Source organism: Callospermophilus lateralis, chromosome 4 (assembly GCF_048772815.1).
Source record: "Callospermophilus lateralis isolate mCalLat2 chromosome 4, mCalLat2.hap1, whole genome shotgun sequence".
NCBI classification, from domain to species: Eukaryota; Metazoa; Chordata; class Mammalia; order Rodentia; family Sciuridae; genus Callospermophilus; species Callospermophilus lateralis.
The window spans coordinates 115,070,744-115,084,385 of record NC_135308.1 but is presented as its reverse complement, the minus strand read 5'-3'; the positions used below and the strand labels follow the sequence as shown (position 1 = coordinate 115,084,385).

The 13,642-nt window shown below is 40.7% G+C and overlaps 1 protein-coding gene across 1 annotated transcript in view; it reads left to right on the top strand.

Annotated features, from left to right (window-relative positions):
* The window catches only part of Ppm1h (protein phosphatase, Mg2+/Mn2+ dependent 1H), a 265,919-nt gene that overhangs the window by 76,898 nt on the left and 175,379 nt on the right, over positions 1–13,642 (top strand). The window contains exon 2 of the mRNA XM_076854810.1: positions 13,320–13,482. Coding sequence (XP_076710925.1) covers positions 13,320–13,482 — 163 coding nt within the window. The remainder of the gene's footprint in view (positions 1–13,319; positions 13,483–13,642) is intronic.

Here is a 13,642-nt window from a genome sequence, read left to right as displayed (position 1 = left end):
TTAAGACCTTTTAAGCAGAAGTTGAATCTGAGCTTTAAAAGAATAATATGAAAATTTAAAACTTTCATAACTTATCAGTAAATCTTTTTTTAATATTTATTTCTTTAGTTTTTAGGTGGACACAGTATCTTTATTTCACATTTATCTGGTGCTGAGAATCGAACCCAGTGCCCCACGCATGCTAGGCGAGCGAGCTACCATTTGAGCCACATTCCCAGTCCATCAGTAAATTTTTTAACTACAACAATACATACCTTGCATTTTTGAGATGTCTATGTAGCATTAGCATTTAAAGCTAATTTAAACATTGTCAGTTATTTATTCAGTTGCTCTAGCCATTGCTATTAAGCTTTAGAAATTTATGGGGGCATTTTGAAGCAGTCATTTGAAAGCATCATCTTTGGATTCGAGTTACAGATTCTGTCTGTGGAGACTCATGGATGCTGTTTTAAGTTTTTTACTTTATTCATGAAGGCAGACAGATGTGAAATACTTTCCTGGAAATTAGGGCATTCAGTCTCAGACTTGGCACATTTTATTACTACACAACTTTCCTTTTTTTCCGAGGGAAGAGTATTTTTAGTACTTCAAGTTCTATGATCCTTAACAGTGGCCACCAGTAACCTCATAATTGCAAGATCTAGTGAGCACTTGAACTTTCCTTAGCCCTGGACACTTCCTTTCTAAAAACCTTGCTGCTACACTTCTGTGATTCCAGTTGACCCGTTTTCCTTCTGGGGTTGAAAGCTACTCAGTTTCCTTTCTTTGCATTTTAGGGCAGGGTTGGAATGGGTTTGGGGATCCGAGGCAGGTTTACCACTCAGTAGCTGTCTGACCCCAGGTCAGTTAAATTTCTGGAGTCGATTTTTATTACATGGGACAGATAATACCTCTCCTATCTACCTTGTTGTTGAGGCTCAAATAAGATATTTTAACAATTAAATCATATAGTATATACAAGTGTCATATTATGTCATTTTTCTTTCTAGTAACAAGTATCTTGTTAATTATTTGGATTATAGAGTATAGTTCTCTTGGATATGAGAGTAGTTGCCCCAGGTGGTAACTTACCTTCCAGGTTGTATATGCTAAATAATCCAAATGCCTTTTTGTTGCAGCCAAGTCTACCATGGGAAACAACCTTCTTATGTCTTGGCTTTCCCCCACCTCCTTACATTTCTTTTCCTAACATGAGTGCCCTGTGTAATAGACTCAATCACCACTACTCAAAATCCCCTTCCCTTGCAGCTGCTGTGACTCATAAACTCTGCCTGGTCTTGTTCTCAGCCCCTTCATTGGGAATCCCATAGCCCTAGTCAAGCTCCTGGCACTCTTGATGACTGTCCTCTCCGCCGCCCCCAAGGTCATGTTACTGTCACCATGACACTGTGCCGCAGTGGGATCCCCTTTCCTGCCCTAAAAGCCTCTTGAGCTTCTGCCCTTGGCAGGGGTAATGATGCTGCCGGTTACCCGTGACAAGTTCTGCTCCCTCACGTGTTGAAGTATAACGTTAGAGAAGCATGCAGACGCAAGCGTAAAAAGCGGGGTTTATTTCAAAAGGGGTGACATAGACTCTCCCTGGAGGGAGAAGGGGGCCATAGCTGGTATCCTGGTATCCCAAGAAGTGACAGGTTTTGCCGTTTTTTTTATATGTCTTAGGCTTCCTTTGTTCTCCTGATCTCTTCCCCTTATCTCTGTCCTTTCTGCATAGGTGACTAGGCCCAGGAGATGCTCAAGTGAGATGGCCAGAAGGTGAGAAGCAGATGGGGGCCAAGGAGGAACCAGGTGTAATGAACAACTATCTGTTGGGACAATCCCTGGGACAGGTGACCTTAGCCACAGGTTGGAGCAGGGGCAGGCTATCTTGATTGGGGTAAAGGAAGGGCTCTGAAGGCATCAGCATTTCAGTCTCTCCGACTTCACAGACCCAAATTGGCCTCCTTGATCTGACATACCTCCACTTACCTATCCATACTGACTGCATTTTTACATTCTGGCTTCAGTAACACCAGGAGGGACTTGAAAACTAGGGGTACTACAGGCTCTCCTGAAGCCCCATGAATCTTCCAGCCTGAAAGTGCTGGAAGATTCCATTCCCTGGCTAAAGCAAAGCAGTCAAGTTTCATCAAACCAGGTGCCTCTCAGTTGTCATCAGTGACCGAAAGTAATGCAACCTCATGGGGCTTTCCTCAAGTCCAGCCTTACCTCGGAGTCACAATCTCTGAAGTGGAGTCCAGAAATTGTGCTTTAAGGGGTCCTCCAGGTGACTTGTGGGCACCCGGGAGATTGAGAACATTCTAGACAGCAGAGATTGGAATTATCAATGTACTCTAACACAGAAACTCTGTCTTAAGTTGCATTTGTAGCCATTTAGTAAAATTTCCAGGTAAGCCTAACACTACTTGTTGTTGGTTTAGGTCAAATTGTATATCTAGTAAATTCATAACCTTACTGACAAACTTTTGGACAAAGGTCCTTTCAGTCCTTTCAAGAATGCATTAGTAAGATAGAAAGTATTTAGAAAATGTAAGATGTAAGGATTTTATACTGCTTTTATTATTTACTAATTGTACTTTGTGTCAAAGCAGAAAGGATGTGTTGCAACCAGCATACAAAAATATATGCAGTTTAGAAACCTAATGAAATGAAAATTACCCTCGTGCCCTTTTATGATGAAAAATTCTTCCTCCCGATTTCCTCTCATGCTCCTGGTTCTGCTATTAAAATTCATTCTGCCTTTGAGTACTTATTTCTTATTACAGCCAGGATTCTAGAACAATGAGATCTATTTTAATCACTAGATTGAAATGCAGTAAGGAAGGTAAACAGTTTACCTCATTTCAAGTCTGTGGAATTCCCAATGGTTTCTGAGACTTATCTGAGGCTTTCATATCACAGGGTCATGGTTGGGGGTAGTGATTTGTTTCCTCAGTTGCTAGATTTCTGATGACTTCCTGTCTCTCTTTGTGGCAAGAGTAATAGTTTTCCATGTGACTTTAACATTTATTCATAGAATACAACTTATTTTTTCCCCTCAAATAAACTATGATTAGCTCAGGTGATAATAAGTCAAAGATATTCAGGTGATTACATATGCCTGATCGGTGGCTTTCAGGTGTGTACCCCACTGGCTCTTCTTGCTCATAACTCAAAAATTTGCTACTTTTTTGTTGCTATTGTTGTTTTTTTCTTTTATCTCTTAGCACAGGATAGTATATACAGCTTGTTTTAAATTTTAACCCCAAGTTACCATTTCTGCCCCTAAGTCAGCCATCTTGTATTCTGCTGGTATTTGTCTACTGTGATCAGGAACTGTGTGGTTACTGAGGATTAAAAAAAAACAATAAGAGTCCATCCCTGCCTTCAGGGTGCTTAGGATTTAATACTAATAGGACAAATGAACATGAATTGAGAGATGAATTATTAGTCTTATTAATTAATTATTAGATGAATTACTAGACTCTTGATCTTTCAATTGACAGCCACTATGGGAAATTTAGCATAGCATATTGGAGTTACCCAGATATTCCAAGGATAAATGGTTCTTGGAAATAGTCAGAATTAGGGACTTCACTGAGACTGTTTTTTTAATCTATATACTTTCTTACGTAATCTTCCTTATTTCTCTTCCTGAGGAGAAATGTCTGTTTCTCTTTCCTCTCCCCTACCTTTATCTTTCTCTCATTTTCCATGGAACTAATTGGTCAGTTTGGTAATCTCTAGAATGATCATCTGTGGCCATAGAACAACTCTATGCCTAGTTATTAGATGGATTTGGCGGGGGGGAAGAATGTTAAGAGTCTGGGTAGATAAAACCAGCTCTATGCACATCCACTGCTTCTCTTAATCCACATTGTAGCCCAATGTTATAAGGGAAAATAAGTTTTAGAAAGGTCAGTTAACTCACCCAACTTACACTAGTAGTTATTGGTGGAACTAGAAAACCAGTCCACATTTCTGATAGTTTCCATCAGTGGAAGCCTGGCATGGGCATGACTTAATGTTTACCCTGCAAGTGCTTAAGAACTATGATTGGAAGGGAAAAAAAAAAGAAGTGTCCCTGAAGCAGCCTTAAGCAGAGTGCTAATGGCAGTGTACTCGTCAACTTTTCATCACTGCGATGAAATGCCTGAGTACATTAATTTATAATTTTATAAATTTACAGTTTGTTTTATTCACATATTTGGAAGTTTAAGTCCATGATCTATTGACCTTTATGGCTTTGGGCCTGTGGCAAGACAAAACTGTTTCCCACCTAGCCAAGAAGTAAAGAGGGAGAGGCCGTGGTCTCGTAATCCTTAAGAAAGTGACCCAAAGTAAACCAACATTAACCAATCTGCTTTTCAATTGTGCACCTTGTTCCTGTTCAAACCACTTTTTAAAAACTGAGTGTTCTGCCATGTCCATCAGAGTACCTTTCTAATTTTAGATGGAATTTAGCCTGATTCATGAATCACCAATAAAAGCTAATTTGATCATTAAAATCATTTCGATGAAACTTTGTTTTTTGGCACTGATGATGGGAAACCACAGACAAAATATTTTATGCTTTAACAAACAAATAGGCAGGGTTAGAACTCATTCATTAGTTTATTCCATGGGGTATTATGGCAAAAATGAATTATTTTGTTCATTATATTTGAATGCCTGCTCCCAGCTGAGTGATTTGAGATTGGGGAAAACATAACCAAAGTAAACATAGACCATTATGGAACATATTTTCCTTTTACTAACTGAAACATATTGATAGTTCACCTTGTCCTTTTTATTTGAACATGATATTGGATATCCAATTTAAAATAGTTTACATTTATGGATTTTGTCTTGTTCAAGGCCTGGGCAGATCTCATTGTCCTTTCTTACTTTTTGAGAGTAAGGAGATCAATTTGCCAAAAATGGAACCCAGACTGGCCTTTCTGGGGCCTCAAGGCTTAATAGTCATGTTCATTCCCTGGTCAGTTGGGGAGATTTGGATTGTTCACTGAGCTTTGCCCTGGTTCTGGGGACAAAGGTGAAAATGTTTGATCAGATAACAACCAGTTTTCAACAGGCTACTTGGTATATTGTTCAAACCTTACCCTGGAAACTTCTCTGCAAGTTACTTAACCCAGGAATGAAGATTTTCCAAAACATATTATTTTCAAATATAGTGCATTAAAAAATAAATAAATAAAAGGCCAGTTGCAGTGGCCCACGCCTGTATCCCAGCTGCTCTGAAAGCTGAGGCAGGAGAATTCAGAGTTCAAAGCCAGCCTCAGCAAAAGCTAGGTGCTAAGCAACTCAGTGAGACCCTGTCTCTAAATAAAATTTTAAAAAGGGCTGGAATGTGCTTAGTGGTTGAGTGCCCCTGAGTTTAATACCCAGTACCCAAAATACATAAATAAACAAAAGACTGAAGTAATGATGGGAAAATTTGCTCTTAATGTACATCTATGGCAATAGTAGGTTTGACTTTGAAAAAAATAAGTTGGAGTGCTGAAACGGTGTGGCCTGTCATACCCTGCATTTCCTGTGTTCCATTTAGTTGTTATGCACATAATTTTAAGAGCATCATCCATGTGAACACAATACATCATTTAAAAATCTCCGTTGCTATGAGGAAATGCCAGAATGGCTTGTCTAGGAGGGTTCATTGAGTCCTTTTCCCTGATACTGATGGGGCTAATAATATGAGGACAATGACAATACCTTTCCTCATGCTTAGGGTTATACATTATTAGATGTACGGCACTTTGAATATTTCTGGTTTCCAACAGTCAGACAACTCTCTTACTAGGAAAGTACTGTGGATTATCCCCATCTTACTGATGTGAAACTGAGGCACAAAGAGTTAACTTGCTGAAAGTCACGTCACTACCAACTGACTGATCTAGGATTCAAACACAGGGACTCTGGTTCCAGTCTCTCTACTCACATTTTCTGCAGATCCTGTCTGCTTGCCTTTCCCCACCTGGTGTTTCTTGCTCTGTTGTTTAGTTGGAGTGGCCTCCCTCTTATGAGAAGGCTGATAGCACATTCTTAAAAGTTATTATCTAAAGCCAGGACTTGGAACTCCAAGCAAGTTGGAGTGTAAACCTGCTCACTACCAAAGAGCCCTCTTCTATTAACATTGTTCCACTTGTATTGCATGAAAGATTTATAAGGGAAATATCAGCATCCTAGAGAGTCTAGTAGTTTCTTTATCCAACAGCAAGGGAAAAGCCAGGATCATGTCTGGGACTTTTTCAAGGAAACTGCTGATTAAAGAAAAAAATTATTTTTCTTGATATCTGTGGAGATTTGAATATTTCTCTTTTGATTTCTGAATTCATTTTATTCACTTTGAACTTAAAAAGGCTTGTGTTTTTAAATTACATGTTAAAAAAGAACTTTCGCTGTTTGTAAAAAAAAAATATATGCATATTTCACATTGCTGATAGTAGGCTTATTTATAAAAGTAACATGTTGACTTTTTTTCTTAATGGCCAACAGACACTAACAGCAATGTTGGGGGTGAGCCTGCAAAAGTCATTTTTCTGCGTTGAAAATGCAAAAACCTCAAGATTTTAGCTCCTTTTGGGTAGGTTCTTAGTTTGACCTCACTTGGCCCCGCATAGGTCAGTGCTGTGGCCTTGTGTGGGGATCACTCCAGCATCTGACAGAGCACAGATTTCCTTATTTAGATATGGAAGTCAGACATTGAGAATATTAATGATTTTTGCCAAGGGGCGGGGAAGTGGCATGGATATAATTGGGAAAAACACACACACACAGAGTCTTGGCTCTTTCATTATCTACAGGAAACTTTCTAATATTTCTAATATTTGCTTTTATTACATTAAAGTCTATTTCTAAACAACCAGTATTAAGAAGCCATTTCTGATCTACAAAAATAGTTTCTGAGAATTCAGTCTAAGTCCAGGGGTCAGCCCACATTTTCTGAGAGACGGAACTCAGGTGCCACCTCACCTGTGACACTTTCTGCAACTCTTATAGCTTTTTCTCGTCGGTGTTCTCGGTTCCCTTGTGATACAAACCTTAACCATGGCATCAGTTTGAGAACACTGTAATTTTTTTGGTAAGAAGGCGCAATGAACTGGATGTCTGTGTCCCCCAGAAATTGACTGTTAAATCCCAACTCCAGAGCTAGGATACCAGGGGCTGGGCCTTTGGGGAGGAGTTAAGTCATGAGGGTGGAGCCTCTGGGCTCTTATGAAAGAGACCCAGACAGCCACCTATTGCTTCCACCACAAGCAATAACAGCAAGAATGCAGCCATCCGTGAACCAGGGGACCCTACTAGACAGGGAATCTGCCAGCATTTTGTACTTGGCTTTTCCAGCATCCAGAACTGTGAGAAATAAATTAATGTTGTTTATAAGCATCATGGAGAAGCCTCCCCTCAGGTCCAGCTGATTGTTGTCACATAGGAATGTGACAAAGTGTAGTCAGTTTTTAAGAGAATTGAGAAAATTGATTTTAATGTAAACCAAGCTTTAAATATTGGCAACTAATTTACCTTTTTTAAAGTGTGGACAAAACTTTTAAAACACCAGCTTATCTTTAGGCTGAATGTGGCCTTTGAGACCCCAGTTTGCAACCCCTGATTGCAAACCCTAAGCCCTCCATTGGCCACAGATAGGGCCTGGGACCAGGCGGCCTTGGGTTGTGCCTTGAGAGAAGGACATTTCCTTGGGTGTGTTTATTCTGCTTTCAACCCGCTGCCTCTTCCACTAGGTGGTACCTTCCAAAACCACAGCAAATTTGTTTCATCCTGTCTTTTTTCCACCCTGGTGACACCTGGCTGCTATTAACTGCATTGGCTTAGGTGACGTGACGGTGACCACCATTTTTCCCTCCTACCCAGAGTAGGCTGGAACTGTCCAGAAGAAGCCAGAAGCCATCATTCTTTAGGGAGTTCCCGCTGATCCTCTGGCTGGTTTAGCTGATGGCTGTTATCAAAGGATTAGGTCGTCACTGGTCAGAGCCCTGATTTTCCAGTACCCTAAGAATGAGCCATTATTCTTTCTCCCCAGGAGCTAGGAATTAAGTGATCTTCTGCCCCAGCCTGCCTGGGTGATCAGCAACTGCTTCAGAGAGCAACACAAAGCATGGCCTAAAGAGGTTACCTGGGAAAGAGAATCGTCATAATCGATGGCTACATTTTGTCTTCCGTAAAAGATTCATTTCCCCCATAAAGCAGTTTCCTGTCTGCATCTCAATTATATATGAATCAGCAATATTTCACTTCACCTGATGCCCCTTATAAAATAGCTCTTCCTTAACTAGTGTCATCATTCCTGCTGAGCAGTATCAAACAGTGTGAATTTTTAAGCCTAAACTCTTCAGGTCTTTATATTTCCTCTAAAAATAAAGGTGAATTCTCTATTTTTGTTTATTTCTGGGGACCTGGGACCTGAGCTTCTGAGTCCAGGACACTGGGGTCTGGTGCAAGGGCTGTGGCTGGGAATTTGTAACCACGTGGGATTCTTTCAGCACCATCACATATGGCTTGAGAGGAGGGCTCAGGAGCAAGTGGCCTTGTCCAGGTCCCCTGCTCTGGGCCGTGTCCTGCCATGCCACTGAAGGGTTCTGAATGTCTGGAGGTAGGCTGTGTCCTTGAGGTGGCAAAGGGAAGCTGATGGAAGAGGAGGGAGGGAGGAGGAGGTTCTCTGAGTCCCCTGTCTGTATAAAGTCCCCTGGGTCCAACAGAAGAGGCAGCTATTTTGGCTTTTATATTAAATAGCATATTGAGTGCTCACAGCATGCAGGCACTGTTGAGTGCTCTTAGCTAGACCATTTAATTCTCACGACTCTTCCATGACAGGAAGTGATTATTAGCATCCCCCTTTTAGAGGGACAAAGTAACCTGCCCAGGAACCCACCTAGAGCTGGGAATTAGCAGAGAGCAAGATTGAACTAGTTTGTCCCTGCTCTACTAGGTGCCTCTGGAGGGGAAGGAGGAGTTGGTGATTAATGATTTGACACCTAGTCCATGGCACTGGAGGATCCTTCAAACCCTGTCAATGATTGACTGTCTTTGTTGACTCACTGTCCTGTGCAAATCCTTTTGAAAACAGCCACAATGATGAGTGCTTCGGTCCAGTGATCTTTGTGGCAAGGGCTCCCTATTTAAGAATTCTTGAGGCTATTTACTTGCCTGTATTTAGGTATGGGGACCTGATGCAAGTTCTCATGTCAGATGAATGTCCTTGAAGTCAAGTTTATGAAAAGTTGAGAAATCAGATAACTTCATAATTTAAAAATTGCAATTAAAAGCAGGAATTTTCTGCTGAAATTCAAGTGGGGCTGGTTATCAAAATAAGGGACTCGTGTATTTTACCAATAGAAAGAAGGAAAACAATTTTCCCAAGGATATGAGAGTAGTGCAGAATGGATCACTTGCTGCTGTTTTTATGTTCTCAAGGTCACATGGTATGTAAGTCATAACTTTAAGCTACATCTAGCACATACACATAGGACTTTTAACTTCTGAGTCTTTGAAATTCTGTTTACCTGTTTTTACAAGGACAGAAAGAAAACCTGGGGGTGATTCAGTTGAAAGTAGGTTGGTAGGTTAAAGCAGTACACAAATTAAGTAAATTTGCTACTTATCTCTCTCCCTAGAAAGATATATGCTGTTCTCAGATTTGAAAAAAAAGTGGATATAAACTTTCTGTATTGATGAGACAATAGATTTCCTTCCCCTTCATCGTCTAACATTTTTCCTTTTCAATTTAATCCTAACTTCAAATTACACAATTCTTTTTATTTTATTTATTCTAATTTATTATATGACAGCAGAATGCAATTTAATTCATATTACTCAAATAGATCACAATTTTTCATGTGTCTGATTGTACACAAAGTAGAGTCACACAATTTGGTTTTCATACATGTACTTAGGATAATGATGTCCATTTCATTCCACTGCTTTTTCTACCGCCAAGCCCCCTTTGATCCCCTTCCTTCCCTTTGCCTTATTTAAAGTTTGTTCCTCCCATGCTCCCCCTTCATCCCCATTATGAATCAGGATCCTTATATCAGAGAAAACATTCAGCATTTGGATTTGGGGGATTGACTTGTTTCACTTAGCATGATAGCCTCCAGTTCCATCCATTTGCCAGAAATGCTATAATTTCATTCATCTTTATGGCTGTGTAATATTCCATTGTGTATATATAGCACATTTTCTTTATTCATTCATCTATTGAGGGGCACCTAGATTGGTTCCATAGCTTAGCTATTGTGAATTGTGCTGCTATAAACATGTGGCTGTGTCCCTGTAGTATGCTGTTTTTAAATCCTTTGGGTATAAACCAAGGAGTGGGATAGCTTGGGCAAATGGTTCAAATTACCTATTTCTTTAAGTGACTAAAACTCCTCCTGCCCAATACACAAATTTAGGAGTTCATTGAATTTGATTCATGAAATACACCTAAGGACCTGAGATTTGCAGAAGTAACTTGACTAAACTCTGCCACACCAGCTATGCTTATCTTTTAAAAAACTCTAACGGTGACAGCTACCTCTAGAGTTGTCAAGAGGATGAAATGAGTAATTGCTACATATGAAATGCTAACAATAGTCTTTGGCATGTAGACAGCCTTCAACAAGTTTAAGATAACATAACTCTTCTCCCATCAGGAAGTATCAGGGTTAATTTCTGTCTGGTTCATTCCTTCGCTTAATCAATAAGACCTGCTATGTGTCATGTTCTGCAGAGAGATCCTGGGCTCTTCATCTCACAGTCCATTACCTTTAGTTTAATTTCAAGGGAAATGTTTTCCATCTTTGTAAGAGATTGGAAAATAACATCACCAAAAGTCTGATGATTCATGTCCCAGTACATTTTAAGTGTTCAAAATAAGCATCACGGGCAGGTATGATTTAGATGAAGAAAAGTACCTGTTGCTCTCAAGGGAGTGCCGATTTCACACTAAAGCAAAAGACAAGAACGGAATGTAGTTACTGATACAAATGCCAAGTAGTGAGTGTATTAACTCCACAATTTGGGAAAACAAGTTTTCCTCAATTTATTTTTAGATGAATTAAAGATTTTCTTTACACTTGGTAAAAAAGCGTTTTGCCTTTGAAGAGCAAAATAAAATGTTTTGAGCTGATAGCGATTAAATTTTGGAGAACACGATTGAGAAGAATCCGTATTTTCTAATAAAGTTGTCCAGAGTATGGAATTTGAAATGATATAAAATATGGGGTAACGGGTCAGGGATGTAGCTCAGTAGTAGCGCACTTGCCTAACAAGTAAGTACAAGGCCCTGAGTTCAAGTCCAGCACCACACAAAAGATGGGGGCAGGGGGTAGGGGTGGATAAGAGTTATGTGTGTGTTAAAGGGCTTGATTTTAAATTTGATATTTTGATAATGATATTTGTTAGTATTTTATCATCTGGATAATAATCAACTGTCTGACTAAACAGACAGGTTTGTAGGGTAGGGGCTGCCGTGTGGCCACTAGATAGGCAGTTCTGGCTTTTTGATATTTCGCTGTGTTCAACGTGGTACGGCAAAGTAAGGTCACCAGTCATTTTTCTTTCACGGCTCTCCTGCTTTGATGAGTCACAGCAGCACAGACCTCTGAACCACGTGCCGCCAGGAATAGGTGCACAGTAGGAAAATAACTCAACGGAGAGCTGGGGCAGAAAGAGCTCCAGACTTGGAAGTGTGTTCACAGCTCTGCTACATTTAGCCCTGTGACCTTGTGCGGGTCACAGTCTCCCGGGGCCCTGGGTTTTTCATACATAAAGTAAGGTTTCTGGACCTCTTGGTGAAGTTAGGTCAGCTGTGGAGTTAATGTCACTACCAAGGACAGGAGAGGACACACAGGAGGTAAATGATGGAAAAACTAGTGAAATCTGAATAAAGTCTGTAGTCTGGGCGATGGCATTATATCCACATGAATTTCTTGGATTTGATATTTTACCATAGTTATATAAGATGTTACCACTGGGGAAAGATGGTACATAAGACTCTACTATTTCCGCAGCTTATTCGAGTCTATAATTAAGGGGGAATTTTTTTAAAAGTCATTTGAGAATGATAATTTTTTACTTAACTGGTAGGAGGGTGTATAGCTGTATGAACAGAGCAGTGTACACACCACACTCACAGAGTAAGTTTCCATTTGGCTTACCTTAAATGAAAACAAACAATACCAAAACCACCCTTTTTTTTTCCCCTTGCCACTGAGTTCTGTGAACTCCTACTTTGACCTTGTTGAAGTTTCAGAAAGGAAACACAACCAATGGCAAATCAAGGAGAGTTGTCTTTCAGGAAATCTATTCTAGCTGCTGCTTAATTGTTTAATAACATCATGGTGCAGAAGATGAGTATTCAGTCGCCTAACACAGGGACGGTGTATGGAAGACACATTGTGGTTTTCTGAAGCATCCCTGTGCTTAGTAATTAGACAAGGCCAGGTCTACGTGCTGTGGTATTATTATAATTATGGGTGTTTAGTGTCCAAACCAGACTGTGCTATAGCCCGGTGTGATGATCATGATTCTACAGGACAAAAGATGGAGGATTAAAATACTTTTTTAAAATAGCCATACACCACACCTGCGATCCCAGTGACGTGGGAGGCTGAGGCAGAAGGATTATAAGTTTAAAGCCAACCTGAATAACTTACGCAGACCCTGTCTCTAAATAAATAAACATATAAATTAAAAAAAAAAAAAGAGCTGGGGATTTAGCTTGGTGATTTAGCTTGCCTAGCATGCACAAGGCCAGCATCCAATCCCCAGTTACTAAAATTAATGCTTTTAAAAGAATATACTTTTGATCCATTCACTTCCCTGGGTGTGAGTAAAATGGGCACAGCATAGTGAAGCGTGGTTCTTTATTTGCTCAGAGTTCACAACGTGCTGTAAATTGCTACCATGTTGGTTGCTAAGATCGAAGGTGGATTTCCTCTTTTATCACTTAGAGGAAACACAATTCCCTGAGCCAGACAGTCTGTCTTCCTTGTAACTGCCACAATGTTAAGGCTCCAAATGAACCCGAAGGAGTGATCGCCTCCTGTGTTGACTAGAAGGGGTTGTGGAGTGGATCACGTCTGTCAAACACCTGTGAACGTGAGCCAATCTCAGAACCACTTTTTCAGGGAGTGTTCCAGCGGGGGCTAATATAATTCCATTTCTTAAAAATCTGTTTATTCAGGAGGATAAAATATAGAGACCCTAAGGTCCTTTGCCTTAAGTGGTGCTTTTGGGGTTTTTTTTTGCCAGCTCTGGAGACCCCTTGGCTGACCCTTGAGAGGGAGATGCTCAGCTTTCCGGGAATCACTCTGTCTGATGAGCTTTTCTGGCTTCTTCTCCAGGGTCATCAATGCCGGGAAGAGCACACACAATGAAGACCAAGCCAGCTGTGAGGTGCTCACTGTGAAGAAGAAAGCAGGGGCCATTACCTCAACCCCAAACAGGAACTCCAAGAGACGGTCCTCCCTTCCCAACGGGGAAGGGCTGCAGCTAAAGGAGAGCTCGGTAAGACCCCCTCCTGGGTTCTCAGGGGAGAGGAGCAGCCCCACCATAGCGTGTCAGGCCTTAATCAGGGTGAGGAGTGGAGGTGAGAAAAGCCTCATCCACAGTCAGCAGGGAGCTGGGTCCACGCTCAGGGCCTCACGCCTCCCAGGAGGGTAGCACT